The sequence below is a fragment of the Numida meleagris genome, chromosome 2 (genome assembly GCF_002078875.1).
Source record: "Numida meleagris isolate 19003 breed g44 Domestic line chromosome 2, NumMel1.0, whole genome shotgun sequence".
NCBI lineage: Eukaryota > Metazoa > Chordata > Aves > Galliformes > Numididae > Numida > Numida meleagris.
The window spans coordinates 114,587,349-114,610,476 of record NC_034410.1 but is presented as its reverse complement, the minus strand read 5'-3'; the positions used below and the strand labels follow the sequence as shown (position 1 = coordinate 114,610,476).

The window sequence follows — 23,128 nt, the reverse complement described above, 5'->3', positions numbered from 1 at the left end:
AGGACTGAGCCATGAGACAAACTCAGGGTGCCTGGCATCTACAGTGAAAGTTTACAGCGCACTAATCAAAATCAGGAACTATTAAATTCTTCCCTGAGTTATTTCCTGTGAAATGGTCCAATGGGAAAGAGAAACAGTTTTGATGGGTATCATTTGGAACAGTAAAACAGCAGTGTTAGAGCATCTTGTGCTGTCTGATCTCAAGACCTGATTCCCCTCTCATTTTTACTGCTTAGATCAAACATAACTGCCCAATTCAGTAGGATTGCACAAGAGGGAAATCAGTGCAGTGGTTAATTAGAGCCAGATAGAGATTGTTGGTGGAGCCAGTATTGTGCCTGATGCTGCAGATGATTTTTTTACATAGGCTACTCCATTGACTTTATTAGATGGAATTGCTTTAGTAAGCTTATTTATAAAGGGCTGTTAGATCAGATGTGAAGCCAATTACTTGTGAACCTGGTTCATCTGAAATCCACAAGAGAGATGCTCCAGATCGAACAACTTAACAATTACTCACTAACCCAGAAAGAAATCATTAAGGAAAGCTGTCTCAAGTTTGCTGTACATTAGCACCTTACTTGCACATTCCTGAAGGAATGGTTTACATCAGCACTTAGCAACTTATAGTTTTTTCAGTTAGGTCATTGGTATTGACAAGTAAGAACGGAAAATACATTTAAATAAACCTGGTAATTGAAACCTACTAGTCTTTTTTATGATATAATACATACATATAGAACATAACTAAAATTTTAAGTCCAACACAATGCCTTGGCTATTTAGACTTTTCTAACAAAATCTTTAAAGTGTCCTTTATCATCTTCTTCACATACTTAACTTTAGATACACAGAAAACAAGTACTGTGCTGCATTTATAGGAAAGATGCATAGAATAGGCAGCTGCCTGGGTTCTACATCTGTTTCTAGTCTGTGCCTTCTTGTAAAATCCAGATGTGGGTTTTTTTTTTTTGCCTTTTTTTAAAATCAAAATGCATTACTAGCCAACATTTTAGGAAAAGAAAAACAACAACAACAAAAAAACTTTGAAAGGCTGAACGTTTCTGAGAGAGCCTCTTGTCAGAAAATTGGCAGTACCTTACTGTTGACCTCAGCCTTTTTGCCCTAGAGGCGATGCTGTTTACTAGCTATACAGCTAACAGGTTCACGTGTATTCACAGACATGAGATTGATGTGATTATAACAACATGAATCTTGCTGCCTCACCTTCCTAGGTTTTATTCCCTGTCTTTAGGGAAAGGGTTATTCCTCTCCCTTTTAATCATACTTATTACAGAACATCCAGAGGCATGTAAAGTGTTCCAAGCTAAAGTGCCCGTGGTACTCTTGCGGTCCATGCTCTGTGACCATGAAGAATGCAGCTGTGTTGTTAGACAGCATCCAGGATCTTCTGGCAGTTTCATCTTCTTTAATCCCAGCACCTTTGACACTGCAACAAGCTACCATTTTACTGACTTTCTGCTCCCAGTAAAAAAAAAACGAGCCTACAGTTTCAGGGGGTGGCGTGGCAGTATATTTCCACCACAATTACAAAGGTACACAGGAAGGGAAAAGGAAGACAGATCTGCCTGTTCAAAACAAATTATTTCAGATTCAATTGTACATATCCCACAATCTATCCCAAACAAACCACCATCATCTCCTCGCCTTGAGATTACTCTCATAACAGAAGGATTTTGCCCTCCCTTGAAAGGACTTAAGTTAGCAATTTAGGTCTCTCTCACTGACGATCTTCATCAAACTTGTAAGAGCATAACATTTTGAGATTTTTAGTACACTAATATTTTTTTAATGAAGTGATCAATGACAAATGAAAGAAAAAATGAATTGTATTAGTGCATTGAAGCATGTATGTTCACAAAATCAGTTTATGATATCTGTATTTAAAGATAAATTAGTTACTAATGTTGACACGTTGCCTTACAAACGTGATAAATGAATAAAAGCTCAGGTTGATGTCGCATCTAGTAGCATTAAATAATAGACATTTAGCAGAACAATTCAAAATAACACAACTTACTTAGTTACAATTTATTTTGCATTAATTAATCAACATGGCTAACTTATCTACAGCTACTGAAGATGAAACTACAAATCAAATCTTCCAGTTAATAGACTGAGCTGGTTCTGCCCTGAAGTAGGAGAATAGACTGAATGATTTATCTTTTGCAGAATCTCTGTCCAAACTTCTATTCCTTCCTATCTCTATTTCAGTGACAGCTAAGAAAATCTTCATCAAGTTAATCTTTCATAAGAAAGCGGGGCATTCTCTGACAAGATATCCCTTAGGAAGTGCTTTTTCCATTTGTTTTCAGGTGTTCATTTCAAGAACCAGAGCAGAAACTGAAAATGGGCTGTGTCCTGACTGTAATTTAGCAAAACATGTAGTTATGTGCACACAAGGAAAAAAAATTGTTCTGAGTTTTTGTGCAAACTCCTTCAAATCGTGTTTTTAATTCTTGCCGGCAGTGCTCGGAGAGACCAGAGAAGCACTTCTGATACTTACTTTAAAAGCAGGGGAGAAGTTATTTAAGTGTTTATTTTTCCTATATATTATTTGAATCCTGTGAATGAATTTGTGCTACTAAATTAAATATTCCAAAGACAATTCTTCAGCATATAGGCCAGTTGGCAAAGGACAGAACATGTCTATGCTATTAAGCTATGTTACATCCAAAATACTCTGCTAATACGTAAACTGTCTACTAAGATACTGACCCAAGAACACTGACCTGAGACATTTCACAAAATATGACAAAGAATTATTTCAGAGCACTAATTGGCCATGGCCAAAACCATGTTATGGGCTCTTCTAATAGATTTACGTGTAAATGATTGAGTTCATGTGCCCAGGAACACCCTCTGGAAATGTTTAATCTTCACCTGTAGACATAAAATTACCTCTTAAATACAAAATGTCAGTGTTGTTTGTTTGTTTTTTGATGTGCAGCAAATATTTAACTTACCATCAGAGTCTGACATTGCTGGCTCTGAGGTTTGAGATACCATGGAGATATCTTCTGGCCTTTCTGCCATATTATCTCCTTGCAATCTAAATTGTGGAAAAACAGAACAAAAACATAGGCAAATTCCATAGACAAGACACATTAAAATGTTAATTCTGACTACCCTATACAGAACACTGTCCAAATTAAAAGAGTAGCTTTGCTGAAAAGTCAGCATCCATGGTCCAATCATATTATTCCAGAACATATAATAAACAGAACTAGCCTTTAAAAAGCAGTCAGATTAATTCTATATGGCTTAAATAACTGAACAGGATTGTACTGTGTCAAGGTGTCGGCAGCAGGGTGGCTGCCAGGGTTGGCCTTAGTGAGAAGAGGACGTGGGCTGCCCCATGCTGGACATAGGCATTTCCACCTGGCTCCAGTGGACACAGCTATGCTCAAAAGCCAGTGTGGCAGGACTTCTGTGGAGACGCCTTTAAGAAAGAGGAGGAGATGTAAGGCAGGTAGAGGAAAAGGGAAAGAGTAGAAAACAGCAGAGGAAACACTACAGTTAGAGAAGGAGCTACTTCAGGCACTGGAGCAGATATTGCACACTGCAGCTAGAGGAGAGGACCACGGCATCCACTGAAATCCACAAAGACCACATGAGTACAGTGGAGCAGGTGGGTATTTCCTGAAGGAAACACGGCCAATGGAGAGCGACACTGGAGCAGCCCAGAGGAACTGTTATGGTCTGATTGCTCGGGGGTGTGAGTAGAGGAGTCTGGAATGAAGAAGTGAAGCTGAACTTGGGAAAAAGGGGAGGAAAAGTGTGATCTAAATGCTTGTCTTTTTGTTTCTCATCAGCCAAATCTATTTTAATTGGCAATAAATAAAATTAATTTTCCCTAAGCAAGTCTGTTTTGCATGTGGCAGTAACTGGCAAGCAATCTCCCTGCCTTCACCTTGACCCACGAGCTTTTTCATCATAATTTCTCCTCCTGTCATGATGAGGGCAGTGAGCGAACAAGTGGCTGAGTGGGAGTTTGGCCCTTAGCCAAAGGCAACCCACCAGAAGAAATACATGCATGAATATTTCTTCCTTCTTTGTTACTTTTTAAAGGAAATATCCAGTATTGTCTTCAGCCTTTTCTCCTGCATCAGCTGACTGCAATATCTTGATAGTAATTTACAAAAATAGGCCTTATATCTGTTGCTTTTTTAATGAGTATCCCAAGAGACCCACTATCCTGCTTCAGGCTCCGATGGATCTTGAGCACAGATTTTGCTCTGAAGAGATGGTTTGCAGCAATATAGATGTCATTTGCATAAAGGTTATTTTAACTTGAATTTTTTCAGACATGAAAAGAATAAGAAAATGCAATTTTGCAGAGCCCAGGAATTCTAAGAATGTGCTGAAGTAAGACCTTAAGGAAATAAATATATCCTAAAAGGAGTTCCTTTCACTCTGTATTCTCACTCTCTGCAGCCACTTTACATGAATCTTTCAATTAACCTTTGAAACCAAGCAGAACATATTAGCCCTATCCGATTTTCACATTTTATGAGTTTCACACCTATTTAAACCATCTTCTCAAAAATTATTTTTTCCCCAATAATTACTTTTATTTCCTGTTATGACAGAAAGCTTAATATAAATTCATAATGACTCCGACCTGAGGAGGCAGTTCCACAGAACTCAAAACTCCTTAAGGCAACAAAAGAGTAAAACTTAGAAGATATAAACCTGATTTTGAAAACTACTTCTACAAATCCTTTATAGCTCTATAGCTGGTTTGCATGCTCTAGTTACAAATTCTTCAAAAATTTAGCTTGCAAAGCAAGTTCTTCGAAAGACAAAGTAAAACAGAAGCAAAATAAATTTATGCTACTACCATAAAGACATTCAAACAGGGAGAAAACAAACTTCAAAGGTAATGGTGGAAGATCTCAAAAATCACACCATTTTAATTTGCTTTAAAATTGCCCTGTCCTCATGTATTACATACACACACATGCATACTGCAAGCATGTATTCAAGCTTATACGTGAAATAATGGGATCCAGAAGTGATGATGCATGCATTTTCCTCTACAGCCATCCTGTGCTTTATTAAAAAGAAAATTACTCCAGCGTTCTCCGTTTACATTATACTCATGCAAAATTACCTCTCATAGTAGGTAGGAGCTTCTTGTACCCCATCAGAATTTTCCAGATTTTGTAACACATTTCCATTATGAGATTTCATAAATCCAAACCCAATTAAATTAGACATGAACAATCTACATGATTCTCATTTTACTCATGAGATTACATTAAATATTCAAGTAAACACTGTGCCTTGTGGAAAAAAAAAATAAATATTTTCAATGGATCTAGTCAGGAAAGCTATTTCATTATTGTCAACGGTTTACGGGCATTTGGCCCAGTTCCATGACAAAGGGGACGGGGGATCCATGGGCCCACGCCCCAGGAAAAGGGAAAAGGGGAAAAGGGTAAGGAGATGGCCCTGAGAGCAAAGAACAGCAGCAACAATCTGAGGAGAAACAAACTAATTTACTAAATAAGATATCGGAACGCCAAACAACACACTATAATACAATATAATTACAATTTAAGCTGATAAATCCAATACAGAGAGAGAGAGAATGTCCCAAAATCAAGGTAGGCCTTACTCTACTACCGACGATAAAACGGCTGGAGAGCGAGGTGCTGCCAAGATGAGAGACGGCGGAAAAAGGGACGAGGTCTTGTGATCTGCAAGTTTTTATACTGCGAGCTTTTATCTTTTCCCTCCGGCTGGAAAAATGGTAACAGAGGAGAAAAGTACCGTGGGGACTGTAGTAGTCTTTCTCTTCTGAGTACTAGGTACATCCACTACATGATGTTATGATGTGGAATACCAACAACCGAAAATCACAAAACCATGACAATTATTTGCCTTTGTAGAAGGAAACAACTGGGTGAACTGGAGAGATTGATGGATGGGTGAGTGGATGAATTAGATGTTTCACATATCTGGGCCTCAGTTTCCCATAAAATTTTCAACTTATTTGTATATTTCTTACAACCTTACATGGAGATTCATATTAGAATAAATCTTCATACTACTCAAGCATTAGAAGGAGTCAAACTTTTCCAAACTGGCTTTGAAATTCTTGCTTGTTATTTTCAATATGTACTCTTTAAAACCAACATCAGCAACAGCAACAAAAGCAGTTACCTAAAGATTGCTGATTTATTAATAATTGATGCACCATTTTGTTTAATGGGAATCTCAACTCGATATATAAGACTTTGTGAAACAACCTGTGCAAAACTCAATTTTGACTAATATAAGATCCTATTTTTTTTAACATCTTCAGGACTTTCTTGACAATTCTGCCTACCTGATAACATCTCAGAACACATTATTCTGTAAATCCCTATGATTACAGAGGTGGAAAAGAACTGACTCTACTGCCAGTGCAAGCAGAAGCACCCTAGAGAACTCCAGATACTAGTTTCTACTCTAGTTCAATTTGTTGCAAAACAACTGAAAAATGAAATAAGGTAGATGAATGGCCATAAATGTTTCTACTTGGATTTTTTTTTCAAGAGATTTCAAGGGATTGAGTGCATCCTCAGTAAGTTTGCAGATGACACCAAGCTGGGAGGAAATGTTTATCTGCCTGGGGTTTGGATGGTCCTAAAGAGGGATCTGGCCAGGCTGGATTGCTGGGCTGAGGCCAATGGGATGAAGTTCAACAAGACCAAGTGCCGGGTCCTGCACTTTCACCACAACAACCCCAGGCAATGCTACAGGCTTGGGGCAGAGTGGCTGGAAGACTGTGTGGAGGAGATGGACCTGGGGGTGTTGGTTGATACGTGGCTGAACACAAACCAGCAGTGTGCTCAAGTGGCCAAGAAGGCCATTGGCATTCTGGCTTGTATATGAAATAGTGTTGCTAGTAGGAGCAGGGAAGTGATCATCCCTCTGTGCTCAGCACTCGTGAGGCCACACCTCAAGTACTGTGTTCAGTTTTGGGCCCCTCACTGCTAGAAAGACATTGAGGCCCTGGAGTGTTTTCAGAGAAGGGCAGCAAAGCTGGTGAGGGTTCTGGAGCACAGGCATTATGAGGAGTGGCTGAGGGAACTATCATTATTTACTCTGGAGAAGAGGAGGCTCAGGGGAGACCTCATCGCTCTCTACAACTACCTGAAAGGAGACTGTGGTGAGGTGGGGGGTCGGCCTCTTCTCCCTCGTAACTGGCTCTAGGATGAGAGGGAATGGCTGGCTTTAAGTTGCACAAAGGGAGGTTCAGGCTGGACATCAGGAAAAATTTCTTCTCCAAAAGGTGGTCAGGTGCTGGAATGGGCTGCCGAGGGAAGTGGTTGAGTCACCAACCCTGTTCAAGAAACATTTATATGTTGTACTCAGGGACATGGTTTAGCAGGGAAATATTGGTGGTAGGTGCATGGTAGGACTGGATGATCTTGGAGGTCTTTTCCAACCTTGGTGATTCTATGATTCTAAGAGGACAGAATGTTCCTAGGAAATTTTACAGGGATTAAATATGAAACATATAAGTGTTTGTAGCATGAATTTAGGGACAAGGACAAGATATCCATACAGGTGGGCTAAGGATTCAGTACATAGCTGCATTTTTTTGCTTGGTAGATGAGCTCTGTTGAGTGGCTGTTTGGTGGAGTCCAGATGGAATAGAAGGATCAAGTACTGCCAAGTCTCAGAGTTCTCTAATGATTGACCATTCAAAAAAAACACCCTTAACACTCTAAGAAAGACTGTTAAACTTTTCTGATGGCACATCTTAATGAGAAAATGCCTCATGAATTAACATTATTGCCCTTCAAAGCAACCCTTGACATCTTCCCATCCTGGCTTCAAAGGCACAGTAACATCCCTATAGCAATCAGAACAGAAGTATCAGGAGACAACATGAAGCACATCTTGATCTTTCTTCCAGCATTACTTAGCAGCTGGAAATAAGTTGGCAGACATTCTGTAAGACCAGCTTTGCTTTCAGCTTGAATAGTCATAGAATCATAGAATTGCTCAGGTTGGAAAAGACCTTCAGGATCATCAAGTCCAACTCCAACCTAATCATACTACCCTAACTCTAACAACCCACTGCTAAATCATGTTCCTGAGCACCACATCCAAATGGTTTTTAAACACATTCAGAGATAGTGACTCAACCACCTCCCTGGGGAGCCTATTCCAGTGCTTAAGAACCCTTGTAAAGAAGTTTTTCCTGATATCTAACCATCATTTGTTTTTAGATAGTACTTTTTGCTTGAATCTGAGCATAGCATCAGATTCTTCCGTATTTTTGCATAAAGCAAAGAGCATTCTGTCAATAATAAAGGAATGAATAAGTATTATGAATGAATACATACTGTACAGCATTTTTAAAGTCAGCAATAACACTTCCATAGCAGCATTATATTCCCAATTAGACAGCTTCAAAAAACTCAGATAACTTTCCATTAACTTACCATTAACTTTTTTGATAGTGTAACACATGCTACTCAGTTATGCCAAAAATATTACATTTGGAGTTATCTACGTAATTTGTATTATAGTGATAAAGTAGTAGACACAGCAAAGAACCCTTGTGTGAAGAAGGTGTGATCTCTGCAATATGTAAATCTTTTGAAATGACACCTACTTTTTCTAACACAGTTCACTGGGCCATACTTCCTAGCGATGCTGTCTTCTAATCAAATTGATATTACTTAAGCAGAATGTGTGGTGAAACTTGTCCCTACTATATGAAAGATAGTCCTTCTGAGAACTTGTCATATTTGTCAAGAAAATAAACATTGACAGTATCTAAAGTCCAGATGAGTTTATTGCTCTTCCATACTATAATCAGCTGTGTGGCATGTCATTTTAATTCCCCAGTTCTTTTATTTATTAACAGAATTAGGAGTCTTGCTTTCAAATCTCTCTGATACCCATCAATGACCAATGCACAGGACAGCTTCTTGACATTACGGTAACTGCTGCTTTAGAAAGATGTTAGATGATTACTTAGATTGATGACCCCACTTAGAAGCTGAAAAGAAAGACAACACTATAAAAAATTCATTATTTGAATCTAAAATCATAGAATCACAAAATCCATCTAATAGCATTCCAGAATGACAGATTACAATGGGTAAATAATAAAGAATGGGATTAGTGAGGATGGAAGGAGAGAGTAATGCTTGAGAATCTATGATTCCTTCTCCTGTATCTTTCCTAAAGCAATGCAGTAGACCTCATGCAGCTGCAGAGTTTCTAGACAGCAGGGCATCACAATCAAACTATAACTTGTAGAAAAAACCAGCAGAAAATGTTTGAGGAAGTTGAATTATTTTTTTTCCCTCTATGACTTAAATATGGTATGCATTGTCAAGTTTGAAATTTGTGGAAATCTTTTTGCTTGAGTAAAACTGATTTTTAACAGGTAAAAGAGTTGCTTTAAGAGCAGCAATGGGTAAGTTTATATCTGACTGTGTACATGACTGCACGTATAGATTAAGATAAATTTCTTTTTAATAATTCCTCTATTGCACTAAATTACTAATGTCAGCATACACTATGACTATCCTCTATATGAGCACTGTTGCCCTGTGATAGTCTTAAAATTAGTAGTAAATGAAATTATACTCCTTGTTATGGCAGGATAATACAATACAAAAATGTTCATCCGTGAACAACATTCTTGCAATATTAATGGATTGGAAAAAAAATAGAAAGAAAAAGAAAATTACTTCCAAGGCCCACATCAGAGAAATTCATAGAAATTTAAAAACATTGTTAAGCATAGGCACCTTCTGACATCAGGATCTAGTGAGAAGAAATCAAGTATCCTGTAAACAAAGAAATAGAAAATCTTCTGATAACTGACTATTGGCTACTAATTAAAAAGTGTATGCATTATAAACTGTTTTGCGTTAGATTATGGTAGAGATTGTCCTCGGGAAATTTTTTTGTGTCAAATAAAATACCAAGGAGAGGAGACTCACCCTCAAAGGAGGGTGGTGGCCCAGAAGAAAAACGATTGGGATTGTATTTATACTAATACTATTCTAACAAACTGATATGCCCTTATTCCACAAGTATGTTGGTTAAAAACTTCAACCATCCAATTCTGATCCTATTCCTCAAAAAAAAAAAAAAAAAAAAAAAAAGAAAAAGAAGAAAAAGAAGAAAAAAATAAAAACACAAGCAGGTTTTGCATTTTTTGGACAAGCTCTCCTTTAACCATCACACAAACAACTACAGGCTCTGTCATCATCATGATGTATGTGCTCATCATACATGATGATCATGTGATCATCACTCTGTATGTGCTGGCCTTCACATTCTGGTAATTGATCATGGGACTTCTTTGTATTGAACTAATCCACCCAAATTCTGATGTTCCCTAGAGGTGAACAACAATTTTGAAATTCCACTTGAGAAGAAAACCCTGAAATCCTGTTAATTCCAGACAATAAAAATGTTTCTGCTGCCTTTTTCAGTAATAAAGAAGAATTCCTCAAGGGGCTTCAGGACAGTGAAGGGCACTCCCTGCAGTGGGAGTGAGAAATAACGTGTCTGTGGATTGCAGCTCCAGCCATTCTCTTTGCCAGCTAAATTTTGTTGAACCTGGATAATTTCTGAAAAATATTTCAGTTTCTATGAATCGTTATTTCCTAAAGAACATACATTTCATTGGAAAATTCCTGATATACTTTGCTGAAGACTCAACTGACGTCTTTTAGATAAACACAGTGAGAAGTAGAGGAAAGTTCAGAAAAAAAAAACACCCTAAGTTTTTCAGCAAAAAGAACAGCAAAGCTATTTTCACATTCACCCAAGATCAGTGTACATTTTAAGGCTACAATCACAAAGAATAGCTTTAAGCTCAGAAAACCAGATGGAGTGTCATGTTTGCATTAGAATCTTAACGTAAAAGATTTTGATTTGTTGAATGACTTCTTTTCATTAAATTACTTCAAACAACTATGCTCTTGAAAGAAACCCTAATACTTCAGTGATTTAAAGTTAGTTTCTTTATGAAGTAGTTATTAATTCCGTTCAGAAAGCATAATACACATTGTATAAGACAAAAGAATAACACAAACTTATTCACAGAATAAACTTATGATGGCGTTTCTTTGGCAACCAAAGGAAATCTCAGTCAAGATGAGAACTTTTTTCTTTTCTTCAAATCATCTGCTTCCTTTCTGTTATTTTAAACACTACATCTCCATCTGACATCTCTCTCTGATATCACTGTAATACTGAATTATAATTTCCCTAAAGCAAATATATATTCATAACGTGGGTGATGTTATAGCAACGGCGGTCAGACAAGCAAAGTCTTGAAAGCCCCCACATGCTTTTAGGTTACATCAAATGTTTTCTTGCACCTTTCCCTAGCAACCTCAACACCACACCAGTAACAATGCTCCAAGCATTATAATCATTTGTCCTGACTTGCTTGTAATATGGTGAGCTTATTTCATTCTGTGTTCCCAAACATACCGATCCAAATTCTGATCTCATGTACCTTGACATACTGTCTACAATAGTTCCGCACTCAGTTACTGGTGTAAAATCCAGCGCTTCTCCAGCACCTAAATATAAGGCCAGGAATTTCTGACCAATTCCATTTGTTCTAATGTCTTTTGCAAAAATAAAAGTGTTAAAACTGTGCCAGCAAAATTCTTAGTGTTTTCACATGTACAGATAAAAAAAAAGATGTGAGTTCTCCATTATTATAGACTATGCCAGTTAATGTAATGGAAAAAATATATTAAATATTATTAAAAATATATATACAGGCAAAGTACTCTTCTGTTTGTAAAACTCTCCATCTGCTTTAGCTACATACTCAGCTTCCTAATGAAGATTACCTTTTAAAAGAAGTTAATACAAATTTCAGTTCAACTACAGAAGAAAAATGTCTTAGATCTATGGAGGCAAGCCACAGAAGATTGTGAACTCAGCAAGTAATGAGAGTGGCTGGCACTTCCCAAGCTTTAAGTAACAATGGGAAAGCTCTGCAACACGGCACCCTGTTGTATTAAAAAAAAAATCAGTGTCATAGCTTCTGTTTTCACGATAGCCTAAAATACAGGAGGCATCTGCATTGAAGAGAAATGAAGCATGAGGACTATTGGATTATCCTGCAGAACATTATGCAGGAAGGCAGACATTTCCAAAATTAAGCACTAATAATATATGAATAAATACAGATATTTAATGTATAATGAATAACATGTAAGAAATTAAACTTAGCAACATATTAAGCATGATCTCTGATTGAGATTTGTAATTCTTAGAAATGCAGTTTAAACCAGTGGTGCAAAGCTCACAGGCAGGAGACTGCTGTTACTACCACTGGCTCTATTTATGTGAGATATACAGCATTCAGATTCTTTGAGTTACACCCTGATCTAAGGTACAGTCTAGCATAAATTATTCCATTTTCATTGCTAGTAGTGGCATCACAATCTCTTAATTTTGCGCATAAGGACATTGTTTCTTAGTGGTTGCATACTGAAACAGCAAATGATTTGCAAATTCATGGAAGCCATAGTTAAAAAACAGATTCTGTTCCCTCTGTGCAAATTAAAAGCACTTTTTTCCAGCTACTCTTCAAAGATTTTTGTGGAGAGTTGCCATATCACCAATACATAATTCACAGCCATAATGCTTTCAACTGGTAAAACTAGAATATTCACTTGCTGAGTAAATTTACACATTGACAGAGCCTGCAAAATAGTCTTTTCTGTGTGCCGTTTGCCTTTTCACGATGCCTGAATGCAGGTCTTTGTGTATTTAAATAAGTACACTCTGCAGCTATTTCTGAGGAGAACCAAAAGTGGAAATATATTTCCCAGAGTAAGGAATCCATAAAGAGACTGAATTATCTAATCCTTTTACAAGATGGGGAATTAAGCCATTCTTACGGCAATCTTTTATCTGCTGCTGGCTTCAAACCATTATCTCACAGGAGAAAAATTACAGTCTTTGTCAGTCTTTTCAGACTTAACACTCTTTCTTCCCCTGTGAAACATTTTTTTCCAGGACTTGTGAAAGAGTTTTGTGTGTGTGTGTGTGTGTGTGCGTGCGTGTGTGTTCAAGAGCCACACTGAAGTGTTATCCAGAGCCTCAAATTATGACCAACAGGCTTCCTCAGGCTCATGAACTGCTGTTTTTCTCCCTGTATTATTCACATCCAGAAGCAACTGCTATTGCTGATATACATCACAGCGTAGCACTAAACAGAAAGAACCCATAAACATCACGGTAAAGAATTAGCTTGCAAGGCACATATCAGAGAGGGAAAATAAGTGGGGAATGGCTTGGGCTTTTAAGTTATTGGAAGGGGCCAAATGTGTTTTGTCAGTGGAGTTCTACAATCGAAGGACAGGATGAAACAGATGCCAGCCTCCATTAAGGTGGTAGACAGAATAATAATTTCCGGGACTAGGCAAACAGTTATATTAATTTCACTTTCAAATATGCTCCTATTGCTTACGCTACTGCAAATCAAGATTAGGACGTTCAAAATAAATAAAAAGTCCTTTAAGTCTTCTCTCCTTAAGATTGCTTAACAGTATTTTTTTTAATGTTTACAGGTTTATCGACCCTGTTATTCCAGTTCTATCTTCCACAAGCAGCCTGAGATATAGAAAAAAAAGGTCAGAATAGCTTCAGCTGAATAACAGTTCTTAGAAAAGATGCTGTAGTGACATATCATTCATTCATACAATCTTAGACAGTATTTTGCTTTCAGAACCAAAACCAGATACTAATTCCCTGTGTGTAGCTGCAGTAAGGCTGTCTCTGTGTGAACCTGGTGCACTACATGCCACCTTTGCAAAAGCAGCTCTATCATAGGAACAATGCACACCAGGTACGTATGTATAAGATGCAATTCACCTGTAACTTTTATGTACCTGCTGTACAAATTTCAAACATGCAAACATTAAAGATCTTTCATCAGAGTTCTTCCCTTTTCCTTGTACAGACAGACAGTTATATATGTCAAAACCGAATCTACCCTTTACGTGCAGCCCATAAGGAAGCAAAACAGCTGTTAAATCAAAGGCAGCTGATAAAGTCATCTCTGAGAATATTACGTAATGCAAGCACACAGATACCCACTGTTCCTTTTTAAACGATATATCCTTCATTTGCAAATATTGGTTTGTTCACAGCTCACATAATTCTCAGTAACAGACAATACTGTAATTATTACAATATTTTGGAACTTAAGGTAGATCTGATATTATTGCCTAGTGGATTTACCCAGTGGGAAAAAAAAAAGAGGAAAAAAAGCCTGTTCCTCCTACAATTTCTGTTTGAGCCATTGATATCAATCTCTTGTCTTATATCATTCCTTTCTTATGTCACAGTTAAGATTTTAAAATAGACAGACCTTGTCATTCTTTTAAAATACATTCACTGGGAGTTTTCCATAAAACTAATTAAAGTTTGGGATTAGAAGTCATAATAGCTTGTGCATTTTAGAAGTCAATCATAAGTCCAGGAACTCAAAAACAATCATTTGAAATGATACAGACACTCTCTGTTTTGCATATAGTCAGATGTTCAAATGGAGCAGGTAATCAGTGAAAGAGCAGGTAATGCCTGCACAAGAGACAAACAAGTGTGTTACTCTGACAGTTTAGCAAAAGCCTAACTCCTAAAATTTCGTTTGTGTTTTTTTGTCCCGGATAACCACTAGGACTAGGAAAAGCTTTTTCCTAGGTTCTTTTTTTCTTTGCTGTCTTTCTATTTTGGAGAAAGAATGAGTAAGACACCAAAGTGGTTTGCCACTCCAAGAAAAGGAGAGATGAAATGGTTGATTTTATCTGTATTTAACACTTACAAAATCAACAAAAGATAAAGAGGAGACTTTTGCAAGTTTTTTATGCATCAAGTCTGGGCAAATGGGTCACTGTCTAGATTCAACTCAGCCAAAAACACACCAACATCTTTTTGGCTAATTGTTTTGACCTTTTTTTTCAACACAAGTTTTTCATTTTTTCACAGTTCTATTCGTTTTTCTACCTTATAAGAAGTTACAGCAAAAGGAAAAATATCTTATTTCTTTGTAATTCTCTGGAGTTAACAGAAAGTTTTAGAAGTCATAAAGCGCAATTATACAGAGCTTCATTTGCTTATTTGCCACTTTTAAAATGAAAAAGATCACAGAATCACAGAATTGTAAGGGTCGGAATGGACCTCTAGAGATCACTGAGTCCAACCCCCCTGCAAAGCAGGCTCCCTACAGCAGGCTGCACAGGTAGGTGTCCAGGCAGGTCTTGAACATCTCCAGAGAAGGAGAATCCACAACCTCCCTGGGCAGCCTGCTCCAGTGCACTGTCACCCTTACAGTGAAGAAGTTCCTTCACACATTGTTGAGGAATTTCCTATGCTCAAGCTTATGGCTGTTTCCCCTTGTCCTGTCCCCACAGACCACTGAAAAGAGGTTGATCATGTCTCTTTGACACCCATGCTTAACATATTTATAAACATTAATAAGATCACCTCTGAGTCTTCTTTTCTTAAGGCTGAACAGACCCAGTTCACTCAGCCTTTCCTCACAGGGGGGATGCTCCAGGCCCTTTATCATCCTTGTGGCCCTCCACTGGACTCTCTCCAGGAGATCCCTGTCTTTAGATGCAAAATAAGATCTAAGATGCAAATAAAACACTAAGACTGTCTGGAAGAGTTAGGACAAGGTCTGTAAAGCTAGCACAAACACAAGGGAAGTTCAGCTCTTTCAAACGGGAGGCCCAAAAAAATTACATTTACAAAGAAGAAAACAAAGGAAAAAAGAATGAAATAGTAACGCAACTGATCTGCAATGTTTCGCACTTCTTCCTCTGTAGAATAGCCACTTAGAAATAGTACACAGACAGAAAGCTAACTTGAAATATGAGTCAGGAAATAAATATGTATACATAATCAAATGTTTTGGTAATGTTTGAAGACAAACTTCTTAACAGTCCATATATGAAGTCCAGTCTGAGAATTTTCCCCACAAAATGACATCTGTACCAACCACTTTAATTTGGAGACACTTCTTTCTTTGCAACTTTGAAGTCATTTGTTCTCAGATTTTAGGAATATAACAAAGTAGAAAGTTTCTGCCAGAAAGACTGAGTTAATAAGCTGGCCTTACTACCTGAGTCAGCATACAAAACCTACTCCTTATGCAGATACGTGTACAAAACCACCTATATACCTGTACCCATTTCCCAGTACTACATCACAGTATACAGAGCCCAACTAGGTTATAAGGAGAGCTTGAGAGTTTATTATTTCTGGCACATTTGTACACTGACTCATTTTAAATACAAATCGTGTGAGAGGATATCTTCCCATTTCCTACCTTCTTGCTTTATGATTAGCGAGAAATTAGCTGTTACCTTTAAAAGCTTACAAACAAGCAAAATTCAAATCCTAGGGGATTCCTTGTAACAATTCTATGTAAAAGGCTGCACTCTAGACAAATCAAAGCATGTTTAAACGTTCAACAGGACAAATCAACCCCTTATAATTCATCATGGAATATAAAGCTAGCAAGGAATAAAGGGTTTTAATGATTCAAAATCAAGCCAATAAAAAGAAACAACAGATTACAGAATGGAATCTAGTAGGAAACACAATAAAATATTCAGATGCAAGTCATTTGGATGCACCTTCTGCTCTGAAAGAATACTCCCTATGCATTTGCGCAGACCTTTGGGGAACAGCAAAGAAAACTATGAAGAAAGGAAGGAATCAAAATTGTAGGCCAGGTCTAAATAGAAAATGAAATGTTTAGATTTCCAAATAGATATTATCATTTTATATCATGATGTCAGAAATTAGAATTCATTCCTCTCAAATCTCAGTGTTTAGTTTCAGGATCCACCTTTTCTAGATTACCCTCCACAAAACACTAAATTAGGAAATTAAAGTCTAAGGAGAAAAAGGGGGATTTTAAGTCACATACACAGTGCTTCACTCCCAATTCTGTTAGGAATAGATTATTTCTTATTTCCAGTGATCAAGTTCTATCTGATTCCATCACCTCTTGTTTTATGTTAACACGGCAGTTGAAAGGATGGTCCTAGTTTATTTAAACATACCTGACTTGCTTTTAAAATGGCATATGCAAATGCTATCCTGTATAGCTTTGACAACTCATGTAGCAGCTAGAGGACTTTTGCACAAGCAGTCCAGCATAGGCATAGTCTTTTACCATCTCACCAAAACACCACGTAACATTTAATACATTCAGGATAAGGAGAAAGCAGTCCATGGACTTTTAATGTCTTTTAGTACGGCAAGCATTTTCAACTACACTTCAAGTTTTTTGGAGTAACACACCAAAACAGCTCAGCGTGGAAGAGAAGACTTCACACTCAGACCTGGACAGCAGATTCCTGAAAGGAGAAAAGTACCTATAGGGATGGCTTGGTCAAATTCAGCAGAAAACAAACTCAGACCACCTGTTAAAAACAACACCAGCAGTAAACTCTACATCTGCTCTCCTTCACCTCTCCACATCAGACTCTATCCCAGTGCTGTATGGTGCAGCACCCATTCCCTGATAGCTTTCCATCCCCACCCATGGAGGTGGAGACCTGGACAAGACAGGAGAACCCATCCCATTGGTTTCTGTGCAGGGAACCCAATGACAATGAGAGGAGCGTAACCATAAACAGTAATAAGGGGATCTAGTGTGCAGCTGAAGTTGGGGAAGCTCAGTGGGCTTCCTTCCTTTCCTTGGGGAAGCCTTCCAAGTTCTCATCTTTTTAAGCATTCTTTTGTTAGTATTTGTGACGTTCCTCACAGAGGCATATGCTTTCATTAATTTTTTGCTTAGTTGTCTGAAGTTTCAGCAGCATTATCTGCTGCTGTGGACAGTATATACGTTAACTTGCCTTGTTTAACAGCAGTTTATTCTCTAAATATAGTTGTCAGCTTTTCTGCTTTTGATACTTAAATAAGATGTACTTTTCAAGTTCCAAGTGCTCTTTTCTGCATATTTTATTATCAATTTTTTCACCAAATGTTTCTTAATGACCTCAGATCTCATTAGTATTGTTATATCTCTGTTATACTCAGATAAAGTAACTCCATACAAACTCTTACTTTCTAGGAATCTAAAATGTGTAAGATAGATGAACACCAGAGAATTTACTGACTAAATAATTTATTTCTGTTATTTGCTACAGAGATGTATAAAGGCCAATTCAGACAACTCAGTTTTATTCTCCGTCATTATTCTGCAACTTCTGTCATTAATTTATAGAAATTAACGTCTGTAGGAGATTTGTTTTTCTGTCTGGTTCCTTCACTTCTCTCCTCCTCTACGCTGTCATGATCCTTACAGAAGATGTCATGAAGCTATGCTTAAAGTCCAGCTCTGTATTTCAGAGCACCCACGTCTGGTTCTTAAATTTCAGACAGCACCATGTAGTTTATCTGAGTATGCACAAAATACACATGGAAGTTGTGGAGACCACACTGTAGAAAACCAAGCGTACAAAAATAAAAAAATGCAGCTGGTTAAAGAAAAGGTGATGGGCTTTGGTAAATAAACAAGCTAAGCTGAAGATTGGTGGGAGAAGAAACCATCTAAAGGAGTTAAGAAACACAGCTGGTAAGTAGGGCAACAATAAATCTGTCACAGGCAAGGTAAACTGATGTGAGAGTTTTTGACTAATTTTTCCAAACTAATGTTTCAGAGAGTATTCATAAATGGTAGCATGTACAAAGCATCTCATGTATTCTACATTATCAACACAAGCTACTAAACTTGGCCTTTAATACACATCCCAATGGTGATGGTTAGAAAAGCTGTGATTACTTTTTTAATTTACAGATTTTTTACAGATACTTTGTTTATATATATATATATATTTAATTTCTCTTAAATGTTAAAAGGCCTGAGGACACTGTGCCTGTGCTCCTACTAATCTTAAAACAAATTATTAACTAAATATATTGCATCTCAAAACTAAATTTGTATGCAACGAGTGCTCCTTCTCAACATTCTTGTTCAGAAGCCTTCAAGCTTGTGGCACAGTATGTTTTCTATAATCCCATTTCTTTTTTAATCACATGCAACCCCTTTTTTGTATTCTATTGATGTTAAGAAGAATGAATGCAGCCCTTGCACTATTAAAAACAAAAAGCTTCTTACTTCCAGGAATGCATTGGCAAGACTCCACAAGAACAAGATTTAACTTTTGAGCATGGCAGTGGGCATACAAGGCTAATGGGTGGTCCTTCAAAAAAAAAAAAAACACCACAAAAAAACCCTTAAATTTCATTCAACCGTATATAGTATATAAATATTATCTTATTATCTTGCAAAACTCTCAGTGCACACATAACAAGATGTGAGAAAATGTGGAAGTACTGTTCCGTTTTACAGTTTGTCATTTACACCTTTATTTAACACATACAAGTTTTGCTTATGTGGGAAGGTGCCTTATGACTCATCAGCTGAAAATGAAACTCAATTTGTTTTGCTTGTATGTGAGAAAGAAATCACAAAACTGTATTATAGAATAGGTCAGCCCATTTGGTCCAACTAGTTGTGCCCCTAGACGAAGACGGAATTCTTATTGTAAACACTTTGCTCAAATGCTCTAAATCCAGGTTAGCTGTACTAAAGTTGCCTTTGCTAATTTTCCTGCCAAAACTGCAAAAAAGCAATTATTCTAAATACAGTTATTTTTGTAGCCCCTTTTTTCTGTATCTACAAATCTTGCTTTGTTCTACCTTGTGAATGATGTCACCCTTTTATTTAGATGACTTAATATGCTGCTTAATGTGTGATGTAGTCCAAGAGCTGCTATGGGAATAACATTGTCCTGTAGCTACTTCGCCATTTGAAAACCCTCTTAAAGCTGTTATCCATCTGCATTTTGCTCACCGTTTGTGAAACATCTATACAGAAAACAGTAAGCTCTCTGTTTCCTACAGCTATATTCCAGCCTACAAACCTACTTATACTCCAGGAGGAGAATTAACGCCTACTTTTATTATTGTTTTTCTCAGAGGTTTTGTGTTGGTTTTCTTTTCTCTTTTGTTTTTTAAATCATAGGCTGTAAAAAACAACACGGTGTGATAGCTTGAAAGGATCCCCCTCATCTCCTAGATGGGTGGAAAACTTAACCTTTTATTAGAATTGCTGACCTGGGCTGTGACAATTCCATATGGTTATTTTGAAGACGGTGAAATTATCAGCATTCAGAATTAGATGTCAGTTTCTAAAAAACTTGATTTAAAAAAAATATATATATATCTATTTCTACTTTTCTCCATTCTCAGTCTCATGTCTCACAATTCTAGAAAAAGCTTTTACATTTTTTCCTAAGAGACTTAAAGCAGTGGAAGATGTTTTACCAAACACAGTCTCAGCAGCATTCCAAGTGTTTCCCAAAACGTCAAGTGTGTTTAATTTGCTTTGTAACAAATCAGATTTATAACTCTACCTATAGCAGCTCCCATTTGGCATTCTTTCCGAAGACCCTTCTGTAACGCTGTGTCAAACACTGCATCAGAAATCCCTCTCAGAAGAGCCACAAAATGCTCAAGAAAGCGAAGAAGTTTCTGGAGGATGTATCATAGAAGGTAATATGACTGGACAATGAAATCAGGGTGAAGCATTAAAAAAAAATACAGTGATTTGACAGAGCTAGGATTATGTATACACAAGAGTAAAATTAAACTTTTGTCTGAACTAAGATGCGTGTTTTCTAACATTTGCAACTCAGCTAATCAACTTTGAGGTTAAAAGTCATATTCCTCCTACTGACAGCCAAAATACCTGCAGTAAACATGACTTGGTAATCTGATTTGACAGGTCCCATTAGTTACAGAATACCCACTGCCATTAATAGGTCCACTCATTTCAAATCAGTTTATTCAGTGAAAAAAAAAATGTATAAAATTAAGAGGAAAGACAAGTGGTTAATTGTAGCTACAAGTATGTATAACAACTTATACTGACTTTTTCAATTTTATTAAAATGTGCTTACAATGAAGGCCCACAGTATTTACGTATAGCACACAAGACTACTTAGAGGACATGAAAGAATGAAAATAAAATTTCTAAACAAATAAATGCACTACTACACTGTATTATGACCTTAAAATAAATACTGGGTTTTCACATAACAATGGAGATAAATGCCAACACGGAGGAAACTTCATAGAGGTGATCCAAATGCTCAGATGTTGATTTTATGAGATGGTATTTTCAATGGCTGTATCACTGAGTAACAGCAAAGTAAATTGCTCATGGAGAGAAACAGGAAAAAATATGTTGCTGCTGCTAGAAGTCAATTGGCAAATTCACTATGAAGAAACCAAAAAAACAGAACTACCTGCACTGAGAACTCCGTCTTGAAGAAGAATGGACTGGTGTCCTTGAACTGAGTAAGAAGGAAGAAATGCTCCAAAATAATCAATAGATTTCTTCATCATGAGGCTTCTCCACAACTGAATACAAGAGCAATACACAGATCTACTTTAAGCCTCATACTACTAATAGGATGGTCTATTTTTTAATCTATCAGAAGTTTAAAGAAATTGTTGAACTGCAACCAGAAGAGCAAAAAGAACCAAAGTCAAGTAGGTATCATCTCATTCCTCCCTGACATTCCTAACCAGGGTAGAGAGTGACGTAAAGGTCTACAGGTGACAAAAAAGTACTGCTTTGCACTCTCTGATCATGAGAGCGAAGTAAGAAAAGTGTGTGTTACAGGATCTCAGGCTGGACATTAGGAGATACTACTTTTCTGAAAGAGTGGTCAGGCGCTGGAATGGGCTGCCCAGGGAGGTGGTTGAGTCACTGTCCCTGGAGGTGTTCAAGAAACGTTTAGACGTTTTGTTGGAAAACATGGTTTAGTGGGGTTATTGGTAGTAGGTGGATGGTTGGACTGGCTGATCTTGGAGGTCTTTTCCAACCTTGCTAACTCTATGATTCTATGATTCTATGATCTTTCTCTTGCAATTCATATTTCAGACTACTGCATCATGAAGTACAGTCAGTTAAAGGACAATATAACAATAGCCACAGTTGCTAAGACTGGCCCCAGATCTGAGTCATTTGCTCCCTGATGTGCAGAACTGAGCGGATATATGGCATCTTGGCACCTGCTGTTAGTGGCTATTTGAGGGAATTTAAAATTTAATTAACCTTCATCCTAATCCACACAAGACTTATAAGTCTATAATTTATAAGAACTATATAAGTTCTAAAAGACCATGTAGAAAAATTAACACTTCCATTCTCCTTACTTTTCTACATGATAGTCCATGGACAACTGATGCAAGTTGGAAAAAGATGTCATGCTTTCACGTAGCTAATTGCTTGGAAACATTTTATAACATATACAATTCTTTTTTCCAGTGAATCGGGAAGAATCCCACGACTAGCATGTTTGTTCTTTTCTTAAAGCACATAGCCACACTGCTAACAGTAAAACTGCCTGGACTCACAAAGCCGAGTTGCTCTGCCACTGTTGTAGCCACTGTTGCTCTGCCAGAACTGGAACAGAAGTTTGAGGCCCCACGACCCTGCTAAGGAGATGCTACTGTGCAGATGACTCAGTATGCCTATAGCCATGCTCTGAAAGCATCAGAAAACGTTTTGGAGCCCCTCTTCCTACATAAAAAGTAGTAATTTAACAAGCAAAACGGAGGAAAAAAAAAAACGTAGAAACGTAGGGTGGCATATGGCCAAACTTTTGACTTAATTTCACCACAGGTTGCTTTTTATTTACAAGCGACTAATCCCCTCTCAAACTATACAATAGACCAGCCATTGGCAAAGCAGGCAGATAAAATTGGCATGCCTCTGTATTGTTCTTGTTAATCTGAACCATTAACAGAAGGGTGAGAAGGCTAGTTTTGTCATTTAAACAGGCTTAAATCCTTTCTCCAAATGAGCTTTTGTCTACACAGAAGAATGCATCTAGGAAATTTAAGGGGTGGGTTTCTGTTAGTGTTGCATTCTCAAGTTGACTTGGCTACAGGATCACCAAACTGTTTATTTGGCCCCCATACTGTAAATGCAAGAATTATTTCCAGCTGTCAAAATCAAAAGGGGTTCAACCAGATTAAATTATTTCTCAGAGGTGAAACAGGATGA

General features: G+C 37.4%; 1 protein-coding gene across 2 annotated transcripts in view; it reads right to left on the bottom strand.

Moving 5' to 3' along the window:
• C2H8orf34 (chromosome 2 C8orf34 homolog) overlaps positions 1-23,128 on the bottom strand; it is a 165,863-nt gene that overhangs the window by 34,955 nt on the left and 107,780 nt on the right. For both annotated transcript variants that reach the window (XM_021388264.1, XM_021388263.1), the window contains one exon: positions 2,988-3,073. In XM_021388264.1, the coding sequence (XP_021243939.1) occupies positions 2,988-3,073 (86 nt within the window). The remainder of the gene's footprint in view (positions 1-2,987; positions 3,074-23,128) is intronic.